The 27620-nt window shown below is 45.1% G+C and overlaps 1 protein-coding gene across 1 annotated transcript in view; it reads right to left on the bottom strand.

Annotated features, from left to right (window-relative positions):
- LOC126637142 (protein mono-ADP-ribosyltransferase PARP8-like) overlaps positions 1-26838 on the bottom strand; it is a gene marked incomplete at its 5' end in the record, with an annotated part of 88481 nt that extends 61643 nt beyond the window's left edge. Inside the window, one exon of the mRNA XM_050310077.1 lies at positions 26744-26838. Within this exon, the coding sequence (XP_050166034.1) occupies positions 26744-26838 (95 nt within the window). The remainder of the gene's footprint in view (positions 1-26743) is intronic.
- Positions 26839-27620: the final 782 nt, after the last annotated feature.

The following is a 27620-nucleotide window of genomic DNA, read 5'->3' as shown; positions in this document are numbered from 1 at the left end:
GCCATCAGAACTCAGACTGAAAGTGGCATGGATGGAAACAACTTTTGTGCAGAAGTGAATTAATGCCTTAACTGCAAGTGAGACACACCAATAAAGAAGCTTTACCTTCTGACACACCAAGACAAAGGTTTTGGACTGTAACAAGAATTACTAGGATGGGTAAAAGCTTCTGTCACAGTTGAGAACTGTTGTAAGATCAGCCTATGATCTCCAAAGGTGGTGCATATACAAGAATCAGACTGCAATTTGAATAATACTGTAAGAACACTAGACAGTGCCATGACTATTGTATTTGGTTTTGTTATCTTCTGTCCTATGTTGCTTTTAGACTTCTCTTACTGTTAGTCTAATTACAGAAGAATTGAAAGCTTATGTTGCTTTTGCTACACTAATTGCTTTAAAGATTGCAATGTTCATATTTGTAAATGTTCTGTCCCAGCAGTTAAACAGCAGTTTGTGAACAGTTTGGAATATCTGTGTCTCTTTGACTACTGCAGCTTGTGAAAGGGATTCCTCCTGAAGGGATGGTTTGGTGGGGAAGTCCACACAGAATTTCATGTGATTGTGAGATCACATTTATGTACCACATGCCTCTAAAATGCTTTCTCATCCAGTGTTATCTAGGAGTGTGTGAACACTGAGTTTCACAGAAGAAAAGTCTTTGAGACAAACTGGTAAGATTGTTGGGATGATTTGTTTAGATAACTTAAATGGTTTGCTTAGATTGCTTCCTAGCTTTACTGTAAGAGAGCTGTTTTGTTGGTGTTCACATATACATGAGTGCACCTAACCCAATACATAAGGATGCTTTTATCCATGGAGGCAAGAGGTACCTGCACTGTCACTCCATGAGGTAAAGATGATTGACTGCAGTCTGGGGCAGACTGAGGCAGGATGGCCTGTCCCCTGATAAGGCCTGTAATCTGTCTGGAGAGTGCCAGCTCTCTGTGATGAGCTACTGGCACTGCCAGGGTCCTGTTGGGTATTGCATTCAGACACAGCCTGCTTCTGGTAATCTCCTAACTGGCCTATAGATCTGTGACTGGCAATTAATCACTTTATGTCATGAAAGCTCGAGTTCCTCTCCCACAGTCAAGATGCAGGAATTCCAAGATTATCACCTGATCATAAAAGGAGATCAGGTTGGTCAGAAAGGACCTGCCCTTCCTAAACCCATGCTGGCTGGCTCTGATCCCTTGTCCATCCTGTAGGTGCTGTGTGATTGCACTCAGGATGATCTGCTCCATAACCTTGCCAGGCACTGAGGTCAGGCTGACAGTCCTGTAGTTTCCCCCGTCCTCCTTCCGGCCCTTTTTGTGGATTGGCGTGACATTTGCTAACTTCCAATCCTCTGGGACATCCCCAGTGATCCAGGACTGTTAGTAAATGATGGAGAGCAGCTTGGCAAGCTCTTCCGCCAACTCCCTCGTCACCCTTGGGTGGATCCCATCTGGTCCCATAGACTTGTGAGGATCCAAGTGGCTCAGCAGGTCGCTGACTGTTTCCTCCTTGATTACAGGGGGGCTATTCAGCTTCTTATCCCTGTCTAAAACCTCCAGAAGTCAGCTGTCCTCAGGACAATCTGTCTTACTGTTGAAGACTGAGGTAAAGAAGGTGTTAAATACCTCAGCCTTGTCCTCATCTTTGATAACTGTTGCCACCCATGTCCAATAAAGAATGGAGGTTTTCCTTGTGCCTCCTTTTGCTACTGATGTATCTATAGAAAGACTTTTTGTTATCCCTGACAGAAATGGCAAGATCAAGTTCAAGATATGCCTTGGTTTCTTATTTTCTTTGTCCAAACCTAACTATATTCCTAAACTCTTCCTGAGTAGCCAGCCCTTTTTTCTAATGGTGGACTCAATCCCCTCATCTAAATCATCAATAAAGATATTAAAGAGAACTGGGCCCAACACTGATCCCTGGGGACACCACTAGTGACCGGCTACCAACTGGATGCAGCACCGTTCACCACCACTCTCTGGGCCCGGCCCTCCAGCCAGTTCCTAACCCAGCACAGTGCCCCTGTCCAAGCTGTGGGCTGCAGATTTTTCAGGAGAATGCTATGGGAGATGGTGTCAAAGGCTTTGCTGAAGTCCAGGTAGACACATCCACAGCCTTCCCTTCTTCCACCAGGCGTGTCACCTGATCATAAAAGGAAATCAGATTGCTCAGACAGGACCTGCCCTTCCTAAAACTGTGCTGGCTGGCTCTGATCCCTTGTACATCCTGTAGGTGCTGTGTGATTGCACTCAGGATGATCTGCTCCATAACCTTGCCAGGCACTGAGGACGGGCTGACAGGTCTGTAGTTTCCTAGGTCCTCCTTCAAGCCCTTTTTGTTATCCTTAACAGAATGGCAAGATGCAGTTCAAGTTCTGCCTTTATCTCTCTGGTTTTCTTTTGGCAAGACCTAACTATATTCCTAAACTCTTCCTGAGTAGCCAGCCCTTTTTTTGCATAACTGGTAGACTCCCTTTTTTACCCTAATTTCCTTTAAAATCTCCCTGTTCAGCCAGACTGGTCGTCTTCCCTGTCGGCTTGCCTTTCAGCAGACTGGGACAGCCTGCTCCTGTGCGGTCAGGACTTCCTTCTTGAAGCATGTCCATCCCTCCTGGACCCCTTTGTTTTCAAGGGTAGTTTCCCAGGGTACACTCTGAAGTAGTCTTCTGAAAAGGTCGAAATCTGCCCTTGGGAAGTCCAGCATAGAGGTTTTATTGATGGGCCTCCTTGCATCCCTGAGTATTGAGAACTCTCTTATTTCATGGTCACTGTGCCCCAGATGGCCTCTGACCACCACATCTCCCACCAGCCCCTCTCTGTTTGTGATCAGAAGGTCTAGCAGGGCCCCATCTCTGGTAGGCTCCTTTACCAGATGGAGCAGGAAATTATCCTCTATACGCTCTAGGAATCTCCTAGACTGCCTCTTCTCTGCTGTGTGGAGTTCCCAGCAGACATCCGGCAGGTTAAAGTCACCCACAAGAACAAGGGCTGGCAATTTTGAGACATCTGCCAGCTGCTTGTAGAATAATTCATCATCCTCATCATCCTGGTTGGGTGGTCTGTAACAGACTCCCACCAGGATATCAGCCTTGTTGGCCTTCCCCCTGATTTTGACCCACAGGCACTCAACCTTATCGTTACTGACCTTGAGTTCTATGGTGTCAAGAGACTAACATATAGAGCTACCCCTCTACCTCTCCTACCTTGCCTATCCTTTCTGAAGAGCTTTTAGCCATCCATGGCAGCACTCCAGTCATGTGAGTCATCCCACCACGTTTCTGTGATGGTGACTACATCATACTTTCCTGCTGCACGATGGCTTCCATCTCCTCCTGTTTGTTACCCATGCTGCGTGCATTGGTGTACATGCACTTCAGCTGGGCTGCTGGTTTCGCTCTTGACCCGGGCTTTCCACCCTTAGGCTCATCTCTGGAGAGCCCAGTTTCAATCCCTTCCCTTTCAAACCTAGTTTAAAGGCCTCCTGATAAGCCCTGCCATCTTACGGGCTATAGTCCTTTGTCCGTAGCTAGATAGATGAAGCCCATCTGATTTGAGGAGACTAGGTACCATGGAATTTGCCCCATGGTCAAAAAAAACAAAATTCCGCTGGTGGCACCAATCCTTTAGCCACCTATTGATGAGATGGGTTTTCCTACTCCTCTCCTCGTTCATCCCTGCTACTGCAGGAATAGAGACGAACACCACCTGTGTTCCTGTCCCATTAACTAATCTACCCAGTGCCTTGAAATCCTTTTTAATCACCCTGGTACTTCTTCCATTAATGTCATCACTGCCAGCCTGAACTACCAACAGTGGGTAATAATCAGAGGGCCTAATTAGCCTCAGGGAGTCTCCTACTAATATCCCTCACCTGGGCCCCAGGAAGGCAGCAGACCTCCCTGTGGGAAGGGTCCGGTTGACATATAGGGCCCTCAGTTCCCCTCAGAAGGGAGTCACCGACTACAACTACCCTTCTCCTTTTCTTTATAGCTGTGGTTGCAATCCGTCTGGTAGACAGAGTGCAACCAGGAGACCCTCCAGACAGATCTTCCTCCTGACTGTCCTCTACCTGATTCTCTGGGTCCAGGGCCTCATATCTGTTCTTTAAGGGCACCCAGGGAGGTGATGGGAGTCGGGAGGGGATTCTTTTACGTCTCCAATCAGGGATCTGTTTCCATTCCCCCCCATATACTTGGTTTGCCCCATCTGCCTGATGGTAGGAGGGGAACAGGGTTTCACTGTCTCCTGCTGGACTTCCTTGGGGGTCGAAAGGGTGTGACTCCACCAATCAATTTCCCTTTCACTTTCCCTAATGCTTCTTCGCCTCTCTACCTCTTCCTTGAGCTCTGCCACCAGACACAGCAAATCATTTACCTGCTCGCATCGTACACAGACGCCACTCACACTGTCCTCAGGTACTGACGCCAGGCTCAAACACTGCAGCCAGTGACCTGAACAGCTGCGTCCGTCTTGGTGTCCTTCTTGACAACAGCAGCAACGGTTTTTACTTTTTTTGGAAACCATTACTTCCAAAAACAAGGGGAAAAAAAATCCCAAACAACCAAACCTCACCGAAGAGAGCTGGGAGATGGCTGCTCCCCTTCTGCTTGCCCTGCCTGCGTGAACTGTCTCGCTACCTACCGTGCCACGTCCCTGTTTGCCCACTCCTGCTTGCCCTGCCTGTGTGAACTGCCTCGCTACCGGCTGTGCCACATCCCTGTTTACATTTGGCTTAGTAAAAATGTATCCAATATTTTTCATTACAGTGAGTGCTGGATTTGCACTATGGATTAGGCTGAAATTTGGCAGCAAGTTTAAATTCTACATTGGGCAATTCCTGAGGATGTCTCATTAGGTTTACGGGGATATCTTCTATAAACTTACTTCGTGATTACTGAACTGGACCTGGATAAAACAACTGTTTATATTAGTGATGTACATAGATAGTGTTTGTGTAATAGCTCACTGCATGACCCGATGTTGCAGATGTTGGTCATCCCTGTGGTATAATGCTAGGTATAAGTGGTAGAGATTGGACAAGATTTGAGTTTTGTCCATCTCTAAAGGGGGGGACTGATGCCTCAGAGCTTTTCTTGGATTTTTTAACTTTTGTAGATTTTAGAAGTAGTTGTGTAGTGAATGTAGATTTTAATGTAGCTGAATTATATCCCTTACCCTGTAGCATAATAGTTACCCAACTCTGTTACCCCATTTCATATCAATCCCTCTAAATTCCATTAGCGTGTTTAGTCCTCTTTTCAAGGTAGAATTGTAGAAAACCCCCTGGAAGCCCTGGACCGGAAGATATCACACCGACGCAGCGACCTTCAAGCCCAGAACTTTGGAGAAGCTCCAAGGACTGTGCGTGCTGTGAAGAAGATAAAGATGAGGAAGAAGGGGTCCCACATGCTCCCAGACCCAATTCTCGAAGGGGCGTGTCGGGGACAGAACTGGGCAGAACCAGGGGGTGGACAGATCTGGGATTGGATGGACCTTATTATAAAATCATAGAACCTGTGGAGTTGCAGGAATGGAGTTTATTGCTCAATGTCCATCTTCCCAATGGATCATACAAATTAGCACTTGAAACTGTGAGGAGTTAAGGGAAATGCCAGATTTCATCTATCCTAAAAAGCAAAGCAGATGCTCCTAAATATTTATAAGACCAAATCACTAGCTAGGGTAGTTCAACAGAATTTAGAAAGGAAAAGTCTCAGAAGTCTCAGTCAGCAGCCAGACTATCCTCAAGAAACCTGTTGCATGATTTTAGCTTAAGGGCAGGCTTGAGATAGATCACTGAAGATAAATCAAGACATACCTGTGATATTGCTTCTTACATTCAAGAATTTGTTTGTCAAAACATAAAGATTTCCCTTATAATGTGCTCAAGGCAATAGTTTACCTTATTTTATGTGTTACATGTAGTATTGATGAAATCCCCAGGGTGCAGATTTAACTAATGTTTATAGGGGTGTCATGGTTTTGCTGGTTCTTAAAAACTAAGCAGGAAGTTTTTCCCTTCCCCCTGCCCACATCATGGAGGGGATGTTAAGTGGGCAGTTAAGGAGCACAAAAGAAGCTTCCTTTTAGTTAATGGCCCTCAGAATCTCGTCTCCTGGGAAACGGGGGTGAGGAGTTCCTTCTTCCTTTTTTTTTTCCTCTCGTCTTCTAGGAAATGGGAGGGAGGAGTTCTGTCTGGCTTCTGAAGCTGGAACAAGGTTGGAGTGGAAGCTCAGTGGGGTTTTGTTCTCAGCCTGGCTACCAGCTGTGGATCCTGATTGGATTTTCATCAGAGAGGAGCTGTTTCGGGAGGTTTTTTCCCCTTCCCCATTCCTGTTTGTTTCTTTCTTAGCAATGGTTCTTGTGCACATCAAAGGGAGAAGAAAAACTATACCGCATGACTCGGCCAGCAGAACAGAGTGAGTTTTTTCCATTTGGGAGGACTTTTTTCTTGTTGTTTCTCTCCCTCCTCTCTCTCCCCTTTCCCAGTGTGTGTGGGGGGAGGGAAACCCATTTTTGGTTTCTCCAACACACCCAGGAGGTTGTCACCCCACGTGGCAAGGACCAGTGATTCCACAGCACCCCCTGCCGACCAGCATAATGAACTGCAGGCTCTGCATCTTTAGTGATCCAACAGCACCCCCTGTTGACTGTAGTTAGAACTGCACCAAAGGGCACAACTGAACTGTTTACTTTTTTTTCTTTGCTTGTTTATTGGTTTGTTTTGAAGGGTTTATTTGTGGGTATAGGAGTATTGTTTGGTTGTTTTACTTGTTTTCTTTCGTTGTTTCTGCCAATACACATATATCTTTTAATAAAGGGCTTTTATTTCTTTCCTTTTTTCCACAATTTTTTCCCCTCAATCAGAACCTCTTAACTTTGGATTTACAATTGCTTAGAGGGAGGAGTTTTGGTCTTCCTCATAACTCATCCTCAGCAAAACACCTGTGTCTCATTTAAACTGAGACAAAGGGTTTCATTGTCATCTTGTTAAAGAAACTTCCCTGTCTGACCATCTAGAAAGCGGCTCTTGCACTCACACTCGCTCCACCTGAACTGGGACCAAGGCCCCTTTGCAGCTTAACCCCCCCCACATTCACACAGTCAGACCAGGTTTCCTTACTGGCTTGGCCCCAGGTTTCCCATAGTAGAGTCTCAGATGTCCTGATCCTTAAAGCAATTTAATCATGGTGCAATAACAAAATAACAGCTTGAGCTGGCGAACCCAAGGAGGGACCCTGAACAAAGGAAACCCTGGGCTTTTATATACTCACAGTCTAAGCATGCAAAACTCTGTGGTTGTTGACTCCTGCTGTGTCCCTGGGTGTCTGATCACCTTGCTGTGACACAGGTCCCATGCCCTTTTTATGTGAAGGTCAACACCAGTTAACGGCCTCTTGCCTGGTGCTCTTGTCACCCAGAGCTCAATCTGCAGCTTGCAATGCAGTTGCACCCCAAGCTACCTGCACTGAATGGATTTCTCAACAATCTGAAATCTTAAAGTGTGATTTTTCTGCCTTTTATTTTCTCTTTCTGATTGCCCTCCCCTAATGCACTTGAAGACTTCTGAAAAATCGGGGTAGAAAATACTCATTCATATACCTAAATAAAAAATTACTTTCCTTTTCATTTAAATTACTTAAGTGGACAAGTCTGTAAAAGCACAATCACTTTCACTTTTTCACAAATTAACTTCTAGTCAATTGGTTTTTGCTTTACACTGTATTTATATGCTTGTTCTCACAATAACTTCCACATTTTTCTAATAAACTAGACTAAGTGCACAGTAGCAATTGTGCATAAATAAGTTGAGAAGGTAAATTTTGAAATACAAAAATACACTTGTGACTATAAAATATAATGGTCAGTCTTCACGAGTGAAGATCCAGGGAAGGTCTTTACACCTTCCAGCCTGCGCATTGGATTTTTTAGGTGAGACACAGTGTGCGCGGAACTGAGCCCACCCTTTAATCCTAAGGTTCATCTGCCGGGGCCAAGCGAGCTTGGACGGTGGCAGCGAGGTCCTTAGGACGTAGATGGGTTGCCTTTAAGGGCTAACGAGCTCCACCTGCCCGGGAGTGGCCCTGACTAGGAATCGAACCCGGGTCTCGGCGGTGATAGTGCCGCGCCTTTACCACTAGACCACCAGGGGCTCCACTACTTGTGACTATAGCTATCTGCTAACAAAGTGGCCTCTTAGCCCATGGTAGGACCTAGCTTGCATGGGAAATTCCTTGACCTCTTGAGAAATTTTGTGGAGGGAATCCCTTTCACCAAACTTCGGTATCCCAGTGGTTCTCTCTGGTAAGGTCAAACCTAACGTCTCTCTCTAGCTCAGATGCATCCACACATGGCACACAAGGGGTATGTGAACAGCTGACTAGGGCTGCATTACCTGGAAGCTTCCAAGACACCCTTATGGCTGATCCAGAGTCTGCTCACCCAGAGCCGTACAAGCACTCATTGACCTTCTACTGTCATAGTGTGGGGGAACCCAGCTGGTTCTGGGCTCTCTGTAAACTGAGATACTGAAGATGGAACTTCTTACACCTGGCAGAGGGTTAACCATGGACAGTAGGACTGTAACACAGAGTGGGTTTCCTGTTAGGAATGTTAACCTATTGTGTTAAGACATGTGGCTGTATGTCCAATCATAAGTTGTTATGATAGTGGTAAACCAATACTGTGTGTACATGTGTCACCTAGAACTGTATAAAGGTAGTAGCACTGTTGCAATAAAGAAAGTTGGTATCCTGAAACCTATGTCGCCTCCCGTCTCGACCGTGACATCATAGGTTAACTTGTTTTAAAAAAAAACAATCAGGGAATTTTTCTTTCCCTCGCATCACTGTAAGGGGGAAGATGTTGAAAGGGGGAAGGTAGTTTTGCCTAGGGTGATTGACCTACACAAAAGAAATAACCAGCAGATCGACATTCCAAGCTGATGGCCCTCTGAAGACTGTGGGGAGGGGTGAGGAGTTTTCTTTTTCCCCTCTCCTCGGAAACGGTAGGCACTTCACTTCTGCCCTGATGCAGAGAGAGGCTCCGAGGTCACTTTGTTTTTGACCTGGTCATCTGGCTGTTTTCTGGCCTCGCCTTGCCTTCGTTTTCTGTGCCCTGTTCTGCTCCCAGTGCAGCCCTGCTCGGATTTCATTGGAGACGCTTGACCCATCCGCAGAGGAGCTTTTTGGGGAGGAGGTTGCCCTCTCCCTCCTCTACTCCCGTGTTGGCAGCAACCTGTGTCCATCGACGAAAGGAGGGAATTCCTGACAACAACCAACTGCAGACAGCATGAGTTTTGTGGGAAGGGCCTTCCTTTTTCCCCTTTTCCCCTTCCCCTTCTTGGTGGGGAGGGAAGATCTCCATTTTTGGCTTCTCCTGTGCAGCGGGGCCCCCACGCAGCGACCGCCAGAGCCTAACAACGCCCCCTGCTGGTCAACACAGAACAACTCTGCTCCTCCAGTGATCCAACAGCACTCCCTGCTGATTGTGGGTAGAATTGCATCAAAAAGCAGAAAGTACTGAACTGTTTCCTTTTTGAAGGGGATTTTTGGTACAGGATTATTGTTTGGTTGGTTTTGTGTTCTTTTGTTGTTCTGCCAATGCACATATATCCTTTAATAAAGGGATGTTATTTTTCCTTTCTCCATACTTCCTCAATTGGAGCATCTCAATTTTGAATTTACAATTGCTTGGAGGGAGGAGCTTGGTCTTCCTCATAACTCATCCTCCTTAGCAAAACACTTCAGTCTCATTAAACTGAGACAACTACACAACAGTGGCCTCAGATCTTTTTGTAAACTTTCCAGAAGATCCAAAGAAAAAATTGCTATGAACTCCTAAGTAATGTTTATAAATGCAGGCTGGTGTTGCTCATATGACTGAGATTCAAAAGGCGGTTAACAGGCATATTTTTACAAACTGAATAAAAGCATAGTTGAACTAACTAAACAAAGAAATATGAGTAGAAGAAAGGATAAAAATGAGTTACCACTGTGGGATTTCCATACTCACTGAAATCCCTTTGCCCCTGCTCCATTATCATCACAGAAAACAGATTTTAGACACGTTGCTTATAAGTTCTATTCCTCCAAACTGAAAGGGAGGAAGAAATCGTGTTTTCTTCCAGCACCCGAAGCTTATGATCTACTGCCTACAATCGTTCCAAGAACACATCTTGCTTTTAAAGTTCCACCAATGCATAAGCAATGTAAACAGATACTCAAAAGTTTGGATCAGTTGGTCCAGAGGGCTTTCTCATGGCTTTAGTGGTCAGATTTTAAAGGGCAGTGGTAAAAAGCACGCAGGTATAGGAATTTTCCTTTATATGTACAGTTGACTCTCTGACAGCAGGAGACTAGTAAAAGAGGGTCAACTGTCTAAGGAAATATGCATCTTAGTGGGTGTCACTGTCAGACAGACATTGCAGTCACAAAACTGGAGCTGCAGGAGAGGGATGAAACAATGATTAATGTTGTTTGTCATTTACAAGACTTTATGAATATTTTAACTGAAACAGAGTGGAAGAAGCAGTGTATTGGCTCTGGCCACTAATGACTCTTTGCTGGCAGACAAGTCATCATCATCATCATGGCTAGGCTTCGCAAACGAAGATTTGAGAAGGGTTCTACCCACGCTTGCTACAAGCGCGCTGATGGCTAAAAAGGCCAATGCGAGATAGACAAGTCCTGTTGCAGAAGGTACAGCAGAAAGACTCCCCAGGTGATATCGACAAGACGCGATTCTTTCTGCGTTGTCTTTTCTCCTCAAGAGTGATCCTGTGTGTGTTCTCAAAAGCAGCAGCAGCGTTATAGATAGTGTGTCTCCAGGTCTCTCGATTGGAGGTCAGAGCAGACCAATGGTGGGGATCAATATGGCCAAGTCTGAGGGATTGTTTCAGGCAGTCCTTGTATCTCCTCTTCGGGGCTCCTGTCTTGTGGCAGCCAGTGGCAAGTTCCCCATATAGCATGATCTTAGGGAGGCGGTAGTCCTGCATCCTGGAGACGTGCCCTGCCCAGCACAGCTGTGTTCTCAGCAGCATGACCTCAATGCTCGTGACTGCTACCTGTTCAAGGACAGACGTGTTGGTCACATAATCCGTCTAGTGGATGTTTAGGATTGTACAGAGGCAGCGCTGATGGAAGTGTTCTAAGAGACGCAAGTGGTGCTGGTAAATGACCCATGATTCAGATCCATATAAAAGAGTAGACAGTACAACGGCTCTGTAAATGCTGATCTTAGTACTTTTCTTCTGGTGTTTTTTTTTACCACACTCTTTTATGGAGTTTACCAAAAGCTCTGTGTGCCTTTGCTAACCTGCTGTCTATTTCTGCATCATTCTTACCGTCTGAGGAGATGATGCTTCCCAGGTAATTAAATTGCTGGACTGATTTGAGCTTTGTTTCACCAATGGTGATATGGGGATGATGGGAGACTTCCTGAGGTGCAGGCTGATATAAAACTTCTGTTTTCTTCAAGTCAACTTCCAGTCCAAAAAACTCAGCAGCCTCTGCAAAGCCGGATGTTAAATGCTGCAGAACTACTTCTGTGTGGGCGATGAGGGAGGCATCATCAGCGTAAAGCAGTTCACGGACAAGATAATTTTAGGTCTTAGTGTGAGCCTTCAGTCGCCTTAGGTTGAATAGGCCCCCATCGGTACGATATCGGATGTAGACACCGTTTTCATCATCGAGGTCTACCGCGGCCCTTTGGAGCATCATGCTGAAGAAAAATGTGAATAAAGTTGGTGCGAGAACGCAGCCTTGCCTCACACCATTGGCTATCGGAAAGGGCTCAGAAAGTGCGTCACCATATCTGACTTGACCGCGCTGGTCCTCATGAAACGAGATGATCATTTTGAGGAACTTGGGGGGACATCCTAAACGTTCCAAAATGTACCACAGACCTTTTCTGCTCACAGTATCGAAATCCTTGGTGAGATCAACAAAGGTAACATAGAGTCCTTTGTGCTGTTCCCTACACTTCTCTTGCAGTTGTCTGAGAACAAATACCATGTCTCTGGTACCCCTGTTGACTCGGAAACCACATTGGTTTTCAGGTAGAAGATCTTCTGCTATGGTGGGTATTAATCTGTTCAAAAGAATTCTTGCAAGGATTTTACCAGCAATGGAGAGCAGAGTAATACCTCGGTAATTTGAGCAGTATGATTTATGTCCTTTCTTCTTGTACAAGGTGACGATGACAGCATCACAAAGGTCTGAAGGCAGTTCACCTCGTTCCCAACAGCGCACCACAAATTCGTGAAACTTAGCATGGAGTGCTTGGCCACCATGCTTCCAGATTTCAGGTGGGATTCCGTCAACCCCAGCTGCCTTGCCAATTTTCACCTGCTGTATTGCTTTAAGAGTTTCTCCCATGGTGGAGGCAGTATCCAGTTCAGTTTTCACAGGTTGTTGTGAAATGTACTGCATTGCTGAGTCTTGAACTACATGGCTGGTACTGAAGAGAGTCTGAAAGTGTTCAGACCATCGATTCAAGATGGAAACTTTATCTATGAGAAGCATTTGGCCATCTGCACTGAGTAATGGGCTTTGAACCTGGTGTGTAGGACCGTAGGCTGTTTTCAGAACTTCATAGAATCCCCTGTAGTCACCTGTGTCTGCGCATAATTGGATTTTTTTCACTAGATTGGTCTACCACTTGTTCTGGTTTCACGAAGTTTCTGTTGTAGCTTACTGCATGTGAATCGAAAGGCTACTTTTCTTATATGACAAGACAGCTGAACAAGGTGGGTTTGGTAAACAGTTCTCTTCTTACTCAACAATTCCTGGATCTCATGATTGTTTTCATCAAACCAGTCCTTGTTTATCCTGAAGAAGAGCCCTAAGGATTCTTCAGAGGACTGCAGAATGCTATTTTTAATAAGTTGCCAAAGTGCTTGGGGAGAGGGATCTGTGGAATGAACTTCAAGCCTGGATTGAAGATTTGCCTGGAAGCTGTCCCTCACTGTAGCTGTTTGAAGACTGTTAACTTGAAGTCTCCTTCTAGGAATGCTGCCCTTTTTAGGTTTGAACTTAAGGTGGAGGTTAAGTTTACAGTGCACAAGGTGATGATCTGTTTGGCATTCTGCACTAGTGTCACAGTTTAAATGGGACAAGGGTCTTTTGCTGAGGATGAATTAGGAGGAAAAGACCCAAACTTCTTTTTCTAAGCAATTATAAATCCGAAATTAAGAGGCTCCGATTGAAGGAAAACAAATTATGGAAAAGGGAAAACAAAAAAAATAACAGCCCTTTATTATAAGATATGTGTGTATTAACAGGAACACAAAAAAAACTAAGTAAAACAACCAAGCAATACTCCTATACCCACCAATAATCCCCTTCAAGAACAAAACCAATAAAACCGGCAAAAGGAAAATTTAAATAGTTCAGTTTTTAGCACCCTTTGGTGCAGTTCCAGCCACAGTCAGCAGGGGGCGCTGTCGGGTCACTGGAGATGCAAAATTTGTAATGTCCTGTACCATTCACCAGGTGGCGCTGTTGGGTTACTGAAGGTGCAGAACTTGTAGTGTCCTATAGTAGTCACCAGGTGGCGCTGTTGGATCACTGGGGAAGTAGAACTTGTGATGTCCAGTGCCCATCACCAGGCAGCGCTCTGAGATTCTTGGCTGCCACCAGGTGGGGGGGGAAGAAGGGGAGGGAAAAAACAACAGCAATAAAACAGAAAGTTCTCCCAATGGAAAAAAACTCACAAACTTCAGCTGATTAGGGTTCGTTGTAAGCAGGGCCTGCAGCCAGCCACAGCTGAGCCGAGAGCAGCAGCAAAAACTCCCCTCCGACAGGAAAGAGACAAAGAAACCCAACAGTGTCTCCAGCCCGTAGCAGGCTCCCCTCAGGGCAGAGAGACTGAGTTCCCTCCCAGCCTCCACCCCCTTCCAGTCACACACCCCAGTAACCCCCCCCCAACTCCTCCCCCTTCGTTGCTAGGAGACTAATCTCTCAACCATTAGTGACCAGGCCTATTCTTTTGTTCACCTGATATCCACAGAGCACACACGCAGGGGGGAAGGGAAAGAAAAATTCCTTGTTGAAATCAGAACTATGACAACTAGGTATCACGCGGGTGTGACGAACATTGCGGATATCTCTCTGTCGGACCAAGATATAATCAATGAGGTGCCAGTGCTTGGACCTAGGATGCATCCAGGTTGCCTTCAGACTATCTTTCTGCTGAAAGATAGTGTTGGTGATGGTAAGCTGCTGCTCAGCACAAAACTCTAGCAAAAGGTGACCATTATCATTGCAGTTCCCAACACCATGTTTACCTAGTACTTCTTTCCAGGCTTCAGAGTTCTTTCCTACTCTGACATTGAAATCACCAAGGATAATGATCTTATCATCTGCAGGAACCTTTTGGATAAGGTGGCGTAGGTCGTTGTAGAATTTATCTTTTTCAGCAGGGTCAGCTTGGAGGGTTGGGGCATATATACTACAGAGAACAGCATATTGCTTGTTGTGTAGTGGGAGGCGTAGGGAGATAATACGATCAGAATGACCAGTAGGCAGATTTTTGAGTTTAGAGGTAATAGTTTTTAATCATGAAGCCAACTCCTGAGAGATGCCTTTCAGAACTGGGTTTACCTGACCAGTAGAGTGTATAACCAGCACCATGTTCTCTAAGGCTGCCTTCCTCATGAAGACGAACTTCACTGAGAGCAGCGATGTCGATGTTGAGTCATGACAGTTCATGGGCAATTAGAGCAGAGCGATGCTCACGACATCCACTGTTTGCAGTATCATGGCAGACAAGTAATTAATAGATTATCTGCCAACATAACTCATCTGAAGAAACTGAATCTCACCCAGGAAGATGAAGCTGCATTTGGTGTGAAATTGATTTTGAACTAGGAAAAAGCAAATGAAAGCTGAAGTTTAAAGTTCTATCCCTCATGATACCACTGAAACCCTTTCTAGAAATTGTGGCTGAAGTTGTTATTTTAGTAGCTATGGTTCTTCATTATGAGATGTATTTGAAAAGAAAGAAATGTGCAGGTAAACATTTTTTATTTTTAGTGTCTTCTAGTTTTCCATTGAAATTGCAGTCAAAGGTAGAAAGGTATGACCAATAGCCAAAACTGTTGCCTGAAAGGCCGCAGAGAAAAAAACTCCAGGCCAATTTAATGTAGGAGATGAGGAGAGAGCAGGTCTTTAATGAGTCTGTAGGCCTAGAGGAATACATAACACACATGCTCCCCCAGACAGGGGTTCTATGATTTTATAATAAGGTCCATCCAATCCCAGATCTGTCCACCCCCTGGTTCTCCACCCCAACACGCCCCTTTGGGAATTGGGTCTGGGGGCATGTGGGACCCCTTCTTCCTCATCTTCATCTTCTTTGCAGCACGCACAGTCCTTGGAGTTCCTCCAAAGTTCTGGGCTTGAAGGTCGCTGTGTTGGTGTGATATCTTCCAGTCCAGGGCTTCCAGGGGGTTTTCTACAATTCTACCTTGAAAAGAGGACTAAACACGCTAATGGAATTTAGAGGGATTGATATGAAATGGGGTAACAGAGTTGGGTAACTATTATGCTACAGGGTAAGGGATATAATGCAGCTACATTAAAATCTACATTCACTACACAACTACTTCTAAAATCTACAAAAGTTAAAAAATCCAAGAAAAGCTCTGAGGCATCAATCCCCCCTTTAGAGATGGACAAAACTCAAATCTTGTCCAATCTCTACCACTTATACCTAGCATTATACCACAGGGATGACCAACATCTGTGTCCCAGTTTAAATGAGACAAGGGTCTTTTGCTGAGGAAGAGTTAGGAGAAAAGACTCAAACTTCTCTCTTTAAGCAATTATAAATCCAAAATTAAAAGGTTCAGATTGAAGGAAAAGAACAAAGTATGGAAAAGGAAAAATAACAACCCTTTATTAAAAGGTCTGTGTGTATTAACAGAAACACAAAAAAACCCCAAAAACATGTAAAACAACCAAACAATACTCCTATACCAACAAATAATCCCCTTCAAAAACAAACCGATAAACCGGCAAAAGGAAAAGTAAACAGCCCTTTGATGCAATTCCAACCACAGTCAATAGGGGGCACTGCTGGGTCACTGGAGACGCAGAACTTGTAATGCCCTTTAGCAGTTACCAGGTGGCGCTGTTGGGTCACTGGAGGTGCAGAACTTGTAATGTCTGTGCCTGCCACCAGATGGCGCTGTGGTATCCCTGGTTGCAGCCACGTGGGGGGGGAGGAAAATAACGCCCTCTGGGATGTGTAAAATAAAAATCAAAAAAACTCGGTCCCCCTTCCCTTCCCACATACCGGGAAAGGGGAGAGGGGGAGGGGGAAAGGGACCAGGCAGACCCTACTTACTCCGGCTAGTCAGTCTCCTCTCTGCCCAGTCCTCTCTCTCTCTCCCCCAGGGGAGCTCCTTGCTCAGGGAACAGTGAAAGGGAAAAGCAAAGAAAAAATAAGAACCTCCAGGGGAGGGAAAAAACCCCCCACAGCAACTCCTATCCGATGAAGGACTCAGCCAGGCTTCCAGCTGGCGAGCGGCTGCTGGCCCAGAGCAGCACATACCCTCCCCTCCCATCTTCCTCAACCACACCAGCCCCCCAACTCCTCCCCCCGTTGCCCAGGAGACGAGAGAAAAAGGTAAATATTAGCTCCTTCATCTGCCCCATTTCCTAGGAGACTAATCTCTCGGCCATTAGCCAAGTAACTATGTTTTTTGTTTTGTTAAGTGCTTACCTGACAGCCAGGGGGAAGGGAGAAAATTCTTTGCCTGGTTTACTAGAGCTAGCTAAACCACAACAATCTGTAACATTGCTTCATGCACTGAGTTACACAAACACTAACTATGTACATCACTAATATAAACAGTTGTTTTATCCAGGTCCAGTTCGGTAACAATTAAGTAAGTTTATAGAAGATAAAACCTAATGAGATATCCTCAGGAATTGCCCAGTGTAGAATTTAAACTTGCTGCCAAATTTCAGCTGAATCCATAGTGCAAATCTTGCACTCACTTTCATGAAGAATATTGGGTGCATTTCACTAAAGCCAAATGTAAATTTTGGTTCTAAAGCTAATCCATAGTGACTGACTGTACAACACTTCATATAGAAGTTCTGTATGATTTCCACATCTGTATTTTTCGAATAAAATACTTTCTTCTAGAACATTGCATTATTTCTGATTTTTAAATCTCTTCCATGAATCCTGAATTCAAGTATGGAGGGATTTCAGTAGCAATACTATCCCATAAAGGGTTTGATAGTCCTTATCTTTTTCTTATAAAAAAAAGGAATTTAGAGGTTATACCTGTTTGGGGAATGCTTAGGGATGGAAGCTACCATTAGTGGTCTTGATGGGAGAAACTTCTGTCAAGAAATTGAGAAAGGAGGAAAGCACTATCCATTAAAACAGAATGCACTAATCTTGGTTACTGAACCTAAGGCATACATAGATTAGATGAACTGGATGTGCAAGTGTATTGGATCTAGCTGAGATGGAGTTAATTTTCCTCATATCAACCCTCATACAGTGTGCTTTGTATTGGTAGCTAGAAAGGTGTTGATAGCACTCCAGGGTTTTCATAGAATCCTAGAATGGTTTTAGTTGGAAGGGACCTTAAAGATCATCTCATTCCAACCCTCTGCCATGGGCAGGGACACCTTCCACTAGAGCAGATTGCTCAAAGCCTTGTCCAACCTGGCCTTGAACAATTCCAGGGATGGGGCAGCCACAGCTTCTCTGGGAAACGTATGCAAATGCCTCACCACCCTCACAGGGAAGAATTTCTTCCTAATATCTAATCTGAACTTACTCTCGGTTTGAAGCCATTGCCCCTTGTCCTGTCACTCCAAGCCCTTGTAAACAGTTCCTCTCTGGCTATCTTGTAGGTCCCCTTCAGGTACTGGAAGGTAGCAATAAGGTCACCCCAGAACCTTCTCTTCTCCAGGCTGAACAATCCAAATGTCCTTCCTGGTTTCATGAGGGGAAAGTCCTACTTGGAAAATTTGACTTTTTTTATGACAAGGCAACCCACCTAGCTGATCAAAAGGAAGACAATTGATGTAATCTTTTTGGATATCACTAAATTTTTTTATATTGTTTCTGCCAGGATCCTTCTGGACAAACTGTCCAGCCCACAGCTGGATAAATACACCATGCAATGGGTAAGCAAGTGGTTCACGGGTTATTTATAGTGAATGGGGTGACATCAGACTGGTGACCTGTCACTAGTGGGGTCCTGCAGGGCTCCGTCTTAGACCCTGTGCTCTTCAATGTTTTCGTAAATGATTGGGATGCAAAACTCGAAGGGATACTAAGTAAGTTTGCTGATGATATTAAATTGGGAGGAGCTGTTGACTCCCTCAAAGGCAGGGAGGCCCTACACAGAGACCTCGACAAATTAGAGGGCTGGTTAATCACCAACTGTATGAAGTTCAACAAAGGCAATGCCAGACTGCACCTGGGATAGGGCAACCCTGCATGTAGGGACAGACTGGGGAATGAGAGGCTGGAGAGCAGTGAGAAGAAAGGGACCTGGGGATCCTGGTCAATGGCAAGTTGAATCTGAGTCAGCAGTGCCCTTGTCGCCAGGAGGGCCAACTGTGTCCTGGGGGGTATCAGGCAAAACATCACCAGATGGTCGAGGGAGGTGATTGTCCCGCTCTATTCTGTACTGGGACAGCCTCACCTCAAGTTCTAGAGGCAGTTTTTGGGTGCCACAATATAAGAAACATTAAGCTATTAGAGAGCATCCAAAGGAGGACTATGAAGATGGTGAAGGGTTGAGAGGGGAAACCATATGAGGAGTGGTTGAGGTCACTTGGTTTGTTCAGCCTAGAGAAGAGGAGATTGAGGGGAGACCTCACTGCCGTCTACAGCTTCCTCATTAGGGGAAGTGGAGGGGCAGGCACTGATCTCTCTGGTGACCAGTGATAGGACTCAAGGAAATGGCATGTAGTTGTGCCAGGGGAGGTTTAGTATGGGTCTGGTTACACCAGGTGCTACAAAGCATCCTGGGAGTTGTAGTTCTAAGTACTCTGTCACACATGCTCTGTTGAATGCTTGTATGGGATTGGCTTAAGAAGTTACCTGTGTGACGTGACAGCATTTGAAACTACTATATAAGCTGGGACTCCTTGAATAAACGGATCTCATGTTACACACCACGTTGGTGTCACTATGGTCCCTATGGGACTTATTATTTATTATATTAATAACTGCTACATATGGCGCCCGGAACAGGGACCTAAGCCTTATCCTGAATCAGGAAGAAATACGGACAAGACGTCAGGAACCAGCCCATATTTAACGCTGAGGGACGTCCACCATGAAAAAGAAAGAAACGCCAGGTACCAGGGGAAGAAAACTCTGATGGGCATAGGCGGGAGAAACCGCGATTGAGCTCAAAAAAAGGCCTGAATTCGGTAGGAAATTACCTACGTTTTGAGAGGACGCTCTCGAGAAGAAAAATCTACGTCCCAGGTGAGAGGGCGGGAGAAAAAAGAAAAAGAGAAAAAATGAAAACTTTCACGTGAACCACAGAATATTGCAAAAGCCTTAAGCTTAATATTGAAAAGACTTTGGAGACAAGTTAACAAACATAAAATAGCTGGACTTTTAAAATTGATAAAAATAACTGTTTTAGGACTGCTGTTATTTACAATTCTTAGTGAAATTGCTTGGAAAGAGGGGTGGAGAAGTAGAGAAAAAGCAGAAGTAAAAAAAGTGGACACTTTAAAACCCTCGCAAGAGAACTCGTCCACAGAGAGAAACTTTGAATCTTCCCCTCCCCCAAACATTGTAAAGCATGGAACTCCACGTGCTACTGCAGTCTGGAAAGGGGGAGGGGGTCCAAGAGCACGGAAGAAAAACCTTAGAATATACCTTTTTGTACTGAATTTTCACGGATGCGTGAATTCCAGGAAGAAAGCGCGTCGCGGATTATGTGAGTGGTAAAAGGGAACAAACTTTGAATCCCCAAGCCATTAAAAACCTGCAGACACATAGAGACCACGCCGGAGCATGGGCGGCACCATCTTACCCATGTCGGGAGCAAGAGGTAGTGCCTTCTCTTCCTGTCTCGTGGCCATGTTGTGGACTGCCTCTGCTGGAGGCATGCATGGAACATGGTCCGTACTGGGAACCGGTAGCTAAGCAACAGCTGCTGTGCCTACCAGCAACAGTGGTGCAATGTTTAAAAAAGATATGTGATAACCTCTCGACGTTGCGAGCGGCGAGGCCGGTGGCGGGCACAGAGCGCGGGGCTGTCGAGGCGCTCAGCAGCCGCAGCGAGTCAGGCCAGGGACGGAGCTGCGCACGGCTCCGCAGGACTGCTGGCGGCGGGCGGTGACTCCGGCCCCCCCGAGCCGGGCGGCTCTGGGACGGGGCTCGGCAGCGACGGCGACTTCATCTCGCGGTAGCGGCTGGTGTCGACCAGGCTGCAGCGGTGGTTCCTGCGCAAACCCAGATGGCAGCGGTGGCGGCACCACCGGGAGCGGCGGGCCCGGCGCACAGCGAGAAGGGGGCCAGATGGCTGGAGCGGTGCCGCCGCGGGGCGCCTCTGCCCGGAGGCCGCAAGCAGGCCAAGGTCCGGCCTAGGCACAGACGAACGGGAGGCAGTGACCTGAGCGCGGAAGCCCCGCCGCAGCTGGTGGCGACTCCCGCTGCGCCCCCGACCCACGTGAAACTCCCGGCGGAACTCTGCATGGAACCCCGGCCCGGGGAGGCGGTCGCTGTGCCTGAGAAGCCGCGGGGCGGCTCCGTGACCATCCCAGGTGGCCGAGCAGGCTTGCGCTGAAACTGTGGCGCAAGTTTATAAATGAAACTAGAGCGGCGTGGGGCGCCAAGGACGGCGCGGCGGCTTTGGCGAACACATGTCAGCGGCGCAGAGCTGCGAGGCCTTCGCCGCCCGCCTGCACTTGGAGTGCAGGCAGCCCGTGGTGACGGCCAGGTCGGGCCGTGCCTAGAGCTGACGGCCGCATTCCACTACATGAGCCAGCCCACCCGTGCCGCTGCTCCCCTGAAGCGGACCGCACGGCTGCAGCAGCGCGGCCCTGGACAGCCGCACATGCAGCACAACGCGGCACCGGGCTGAGGCCCGGCGGCGATGACCAGCGACATGACCCCCACCGTAAGCAGGTCGGGCCATGACCGCAGTGACTCCGGCTCCTCTGGGAGCGTCAACAGTAACAACGCCGCCTCCCCACTCCTGTGAAAGGGACAGTGGTCCGGGCAAAGACCCGGGCTGGGGCCAAAACTATACAGACACTAAATTTACTGACTGTTTTTACATGTTTTACATATAAGTCTTTAGAAATTATTACAAATGTTTTTGTCTAAAATAATTTAGTTAACTGTCTTTAGTTTTCTATTCACACTAATAAGAAAGAAAAATTCAACATTGCCTTATTAATACATTTTTAAGTTTCTAATTTCCCTGTAGCTTTGTTTAAATTACTAATAGTCACATTTACTGAATATTGTTTAAAATTATTAAGTTCTTAAATATATCTAAATAAGTTTAAGTTTGTAACTATCTCATTTAAGTAGTAATTAGCATCTTTAAGAATTTCTGTTGTTATTAGTTAACAGATTATAATAGTAACCTACTTATGCATTTCTGTAAGTACACACTCAGGAATGTGCACACTACTTACCAGTATTATACCTTTAAATTCATTAACTTTCAATATTCACAACAAAAAAAGGGAGTAGAGGGTGAGAATATGCATGTAATTAAGTAAGTAAATCCTGAGTCAAACAATTTTCATTCTGACCAAACACTACATAAAAGTTTAAGTCGTATAGCTAGAATATGAAAACAAAGATTACATGTATACATGAATGAAAAATGATTGGGGTGGCCACCCGAATGAGTGAAAGAGAAACTGTGTGAATGTATGAATGTATGTGAACCATTTACACCTTATACAAACACTACCTCTAATACATTGCCTTAATAAAAGACAAAACATGAAGTTCCTCCTTTCAACTTTTCCTTGTGTTTTAATAAAGTAAGTTTTCCCCAGTTATATGTAAACCCTCAGATTAATAAAGGTTTTTGTTCTACCCAATTGCAAAAAACCCTTAAGTAAATAAGGTTTAATCAAAAAATAAGTTTACTATGTCAAGTGAAAAAACGTTTTGTTAAGAATTGCACTGTTTTTTGAATTTACACTGTTTTGTATCTTGTTATTAATAAAAATGGGGGAATTATGGGTCTGGTTACACCAGGTGCTACAAAGCATCCTAGGAGTTGTAGTTCTAAGTACTCTGTCACACATGCTCTGTTGAATGCTTGTATGGGATTGGCTTAAGAAGTTACCTGTGTGACGTGGCAGCATTTGAAACTGCTATATAAGCTGGGACTCCTTGAATAAACGGATCTCATGTTACACACCATGTTGGTGTCACTATGGTCCCTATGGGACTTATTATTTATTATATTAATAACTGTGCTACAGTTTAGGCTGGATATTATAAAAAGGTTCTTCACCGAGAGGATGGTCAGGCACTGGAACATGCTCCCCAGCCTGACAGAACTCAAGAAGTGCTTGGACAACGTTCTCAGGCACATGGTGTGATTCTTGGGGCTGTCCTGTGCAGGGCCAGGAGTTTGACTTAGATGATCCTTGTGGGCCCCTTCCAACTAGAGATATTCTATGGTTCTATGATCTTTAAGGTCCCTTCCAACCCAAACCATTCTATGATTCCATGACTGACATTGTACCCATCTTCAAAAAGAGTAGAAAGGAGGACCCTGGGAACTACCGGCCTCTCAACCTCATCTCTGTGCCTGGGAAGGCCATGGAACAGATCCTCCTAGGAGTTCTTCTAAGGCGCATGGAGGACTGGGAGGTGACTTGAGGCAGCCAGTACAACTTCACCAAGGGCAAGTCCTGCCTGACCAACCTAGTGGCCTTCTACAACGGAGTGACTACATCAGTGGACAAGGGAAGAGCTACAGGCATCATAAATCTGCACTTCTGTAAGACCTTTGACATGGTTGTGGAGGACCAGACATAAGTATGTTTTGTCTCAAACATTATGACTTACAAAAGGAAAGATGTGCTCTACCTTGAGACTCATGCTCAGTCCCCCCTCCCCTCAACTCACTTCCTGGAGGAGGGCTGAAAGGACTGTCTGTGCATGTGTGAACAAAACAGCATGAAAAATCTAGTTTACATCGGTGGTGTGCACCAACTATAAAAGGAAGCGGATTGGGTCCCCTCTCTCTTTTTCCCTTCTTTCTCTTTCACTCTCATTGTTTACCCCAGCTCCAGACAATCCACATGGCAGGACCAATGCAGATTAGCCAGCACCTTTGAGGACTTTGTTGTGGGAGTTGAGAAGTTATTGAAGTGTACTGTACAAAATTAAGAGCTTGTTATCCAACACTTTTTGTGGGAGTGTATTGTAAGAATTTAAGGGCTTGTTAGCCAACACCTTTTGGGTCTAAACAGTGGGTGGTTGGCAGAGTTATGGCAACTGTACATTAGAGTTCCCTGACACGTGTCTGGTGTCTTTGCTCAGCCTGATGAGAATTTATAACAAACATCATGCCCCCAACTGATGGGTTATGACAACAGTCCCCAACAACATCCTTCTCTCAAAATTATAGAGAGAAGGATTTGATGGGTGGACTGTTCAGTAGATGAGGAATTGGTTGGATGTTCACATTCAGAGGGTAGTGGTTAATGGTTAAATGTCCTGATGGACATTAGTGACAAGTGTCCCTCAGGGGTCTGTATTGGGACCAGTGCTATTTAATAATGGCCAGTCTTCGCGAGCGAAGATCCGGGGAAGGTCTTTACACCTTCCAGCCTGCGCATTGGATTTTTTAGGTGAGACACAGTGTGCGCGGAACTGAGCCCACCCTTTAATCCTAAGGTTCATCTGCCGGGGCCAAGCGAGCTTGGACAGTGGCAGCGAGGTCCTTAGGACGTAGGTGGGTTGCCTTTAAGGGCTAACGAGCCCCACCTGCCCGGGAGTGGCCCTGACCGGGAATCGAACCCGGGTCTCGGCGGTGATAGCGCCGCGCCTTTACCACTAGACCACCAGGGGCTCCACACCAGTGCTATTTAATATCTTCATTAATGACATAGACAAAGGGACCGAGTGCACCCTCAGCAAGTTTGCAGATGACACCAAGCTGAGTGGTGCAGTTGGTACTCCTGAAGGATGGGATCACATCCAAGAGACCTGGATAAGCTCGAGAAGTGGGCCCATGGGAATCTCATGAGGTTCAACAAAGCCAAATGCAATGTGCTACACCTGGATCAGGGCAACCCCTGGTATCAGTACTGGCTGGGGGATGAACAGCTCGAGAGTAGCCCTGCCAAGGAGTTGGGGATACTGGTGGATGAGAGACTGGACATGAACTGGCAATGTGCGCTGGCAGCCCAGAAAGCCAATCGTATCCTGGGCTACATCAAAAGCCGCATGGACAACAGGGTGAGGGAGGAGATTCTACTCCACTACTCCGCTCTTGTGAGTCCCCACCTAGATTATTGCGTCCAGCTCTGGAGTCCTCAGCAGAGGAAGGATGTGGACCTGTTGGAGACAGTCCAGAGGAGGGTCACAAAAATTATCAGAGGAGTGGAGCACCTCTGCTATGAGGAAAGGCTGAGAGACTTGGAGTTGTTTAGCCTACAGAAAAGAAGGCTTTGGGGAGACCTTATTGTGGCCTTTCAGTACTTATCGGGGGCTTCTATGAAAGGTGAGGACAGACTTTTTAGTAAGAACTGTTGCAATAGGACAAGGGGTGATGGTTTTAAACTAAAAGAGAGTAGATTCAGGATAGATATAAGGAAGAATTTTTTTACAGTGAGGGTGATAAAACACTGGAACAGGTTGCCCATGAGAGGTGGCAGATGCCCCATGAAGGAGACTGGAGGAACAGTTGACTGGCTCAAAACAACCAGGTGGGAAAGTAGGGGGGGGACAGGATGAGCTCTGCATAGGTGGGACGGTCACTGCTCCCCCCACCCTTCTCTTGAGCCTCCACTGCACAGTGCATGCGCATTTGAAAAGTCACATGTGGTTGACACTGGAATGGGGTCGGTCAGGCACGAGTGCCATGAAGGTTCTGGCACTGTGTAAAGTGCAGGTGTGAAACTTTGGCACTGAAATTGGTATAGGCCCACCCAGGGGAGGGCTAGAGGTGACCGGAACTGATAAATGGATGGTAAGGTGTGTGCCACTAGGCCCACTCTGCTACCCTGGATTTAAAAGCTACTGAGACCACACTGGATCCTAGGGTGGTGACTGTCTACCCTCTGTCTCCTTTTTCTTTCTCTTTCTTCTCCTATCTTCTTCTCTAAATATATTGTAAACCAGACCAAAAAATCCAGTCAATGCCTTGTTAAGTGCCCTTATTCTGTCTGGATGGTCTTAAGTTTGCCAAGTGCTTAAAGTTTGTGAGTAAAAGTTGTTTGTTATTGAACCTCCTGAGAATTTTGTTCTTTCTCCCATGCACCACCCAGTTTATATCCAACTACCTTCCCCTAAACCTGCCAAGCAGGACAGGGCATTTACATCCCATCCCTGGAAACATTCAAAGTCAGGTTGAATGGAGCTGTGAGCTATCTCACTGTTTCAGGGTGGGTTGGACTAGATGACTTTTAAAGGTCCCTTCCAACTCAAACTATTGTATGATTTTATATCATAAAACAGTATGCACCTATTTGGATTTTAATTACCCAGGTCCTCAAAATGTAATTAATTTCCACCTAATTTGAAAAGGTATAGTTCACCATAGTTGTAGACATGCTCTCTCTTCTTATACTAAAATAACAGAATTTATTGTTTAGAGGTTAATGGGAATTGTTACTTGGAATCTATGTATGTCTAAGGTTATTATCTTCTTAGTATTTTATTATTTGGTTTGTGTGACAACTTTGACATTTTCTTTGTAATACACCTGACACGTCTGTTCCATCTTGTCTACCTGTTATTTTTATGATATGATTAAGATTGTATAGATGGAAAAATGAAGTTATAAAAGACCTAAAGCATATTAAAAATATCATACAGCTATGCCCTACATCAGAATCATCACCATTCATACATGTTAAACAGAATTTTTGTGTAATTACTCTTTGCAATCCACCCCTGAATGAGGTTCCACCACTTCCCTTTGTAGGATAGTTTAGTTTCTCACAATTAGAAAGCTTTCCTAAAATTTATTCAAATTTTTGTTTATTGCTAACAAAGCTAGTTTCTTATTGTCTCTCTCATGATGATAATAGAGAACATTTGATCACTCTTCCTATATACAAATAGTTTTATTTTTTTAAGAACTGTTATTTATGTCCCCTCCTTCTGTCTTTTTTCCAGACTAGACAAATACAATTCCTTCAATCTTTCCCTAGGGAAATCATTTCCTAAATCTCTCATGATTCCTCTTCTTCACTTTCAGAGTAAAAGGCAGGATATGACAGAAGTTTAACAAGCATTTAGGGTAATGCTGAGTAGGATTTTTCAACAAGATACAACAGTCTGTTCAAATACTGACTGAACTGCAAAAGACAGTGATGTTTTAGAACAGGCTAGTCAGTTGTATCAGTATTCAACCACAAAAAAGAAAAATCAAAACCAGCATTATTACTAACCAGCAGTGTTCCTTTCGCCACAATATACAGAAATCATCAGAAGAGACTTGTGTTTTGGCAGCAAGGTAAGGTTCACATGGAAGTCCATCTCAAAAGCATTAAAGGTTCCACAATACAGAAAGGTCAATGACATACCTGAGGGATACTGCATTAGGTCCATAGATCTCTCTCACTGCTGTCAAATCAGCTTCCAGCTGTGGGTGCTTTTGAAGTTCTCCATCATAGCTAACCTACCAGAAAAAAATATTCTAGGAGTTCTTATTTATTTCATTACTGGCACCTAATTTAGGCTCTTGAAAGTTCCCCCTGCAAAATATGCTCCATAAAGATTCCTTAATGCCATGCTCAGAAGGGACACTGTGTTGATAAAGGTGAAACACTAAGGTGGTCTTGCTCCTTAAACAAAGCCATTTGCAAAGCAAATTTTCTGCATCAAAATTCCAGAGAGTGTCTCTTCTGTTTGTGGGAAGAGAAGCTGCAAAAGACTCATCCCTCTGTCCTGTCTTGTCCTGGGGTCTGTTCTGGGCCACTTGTGATTTTTAAAACAGGTTAATAGGAGAAGAACCAGATCTTCCTAGTCATAGCATCCCACTCCAACCACTGCAGGACAAAGGTTTGCTCCCTTTTGCTTATTGTCAAACTCTCATACATTAAACACAGAATGGCTTGGGCTCAACAGGAGAAGCACTATATATATATATATATATAGTATATACTAAGTGTCTCAGTATCTAAGTTACATTTTCAATCTACTAATTGGATGTAGGAAAATAATTAAAGAACACTTTCATATTTTAATTATTTTACCAGAGAAGGTATAAAGAAACATGTTTAGACACCATCCTCACTTTTTAAAACTCTGCATGGAAACTGGAAGCAGTTACATTAGTGCTTATACTATAAAGAAAAATTGTGAGCTGGTTTGGTTGGGCTGCATGAAGTAAAAATAATTAATATCTTCTTAACTTTTACAAGGACCAAAATACCTTTTTAGGTTTGTAACAATCTATTT

The sequence above is a fragment of the Myiozetetes cayanensis genome, unplaced genomic scaffold, assembly GCF_022539395.1.
Source record: "Myiozetetes cayanensis isolate MyiCay16 unplaced genomic scaffold, myiCay2020 scf144, whole genome shotgun sequence".
In the NCBI taxonomy this organism is placed as follows: Eukaryota; Metazoa; Chordata; class Aves; order Passeriformes; family Tyrannidae; genus Myiozetetes; species Myiozetetes cayanensis.
The sequence above is the reverse complement of the archived record's forward strand: the minus strand, read 5'-3'. Positions and strand labels throughout refer to the sequence as shown.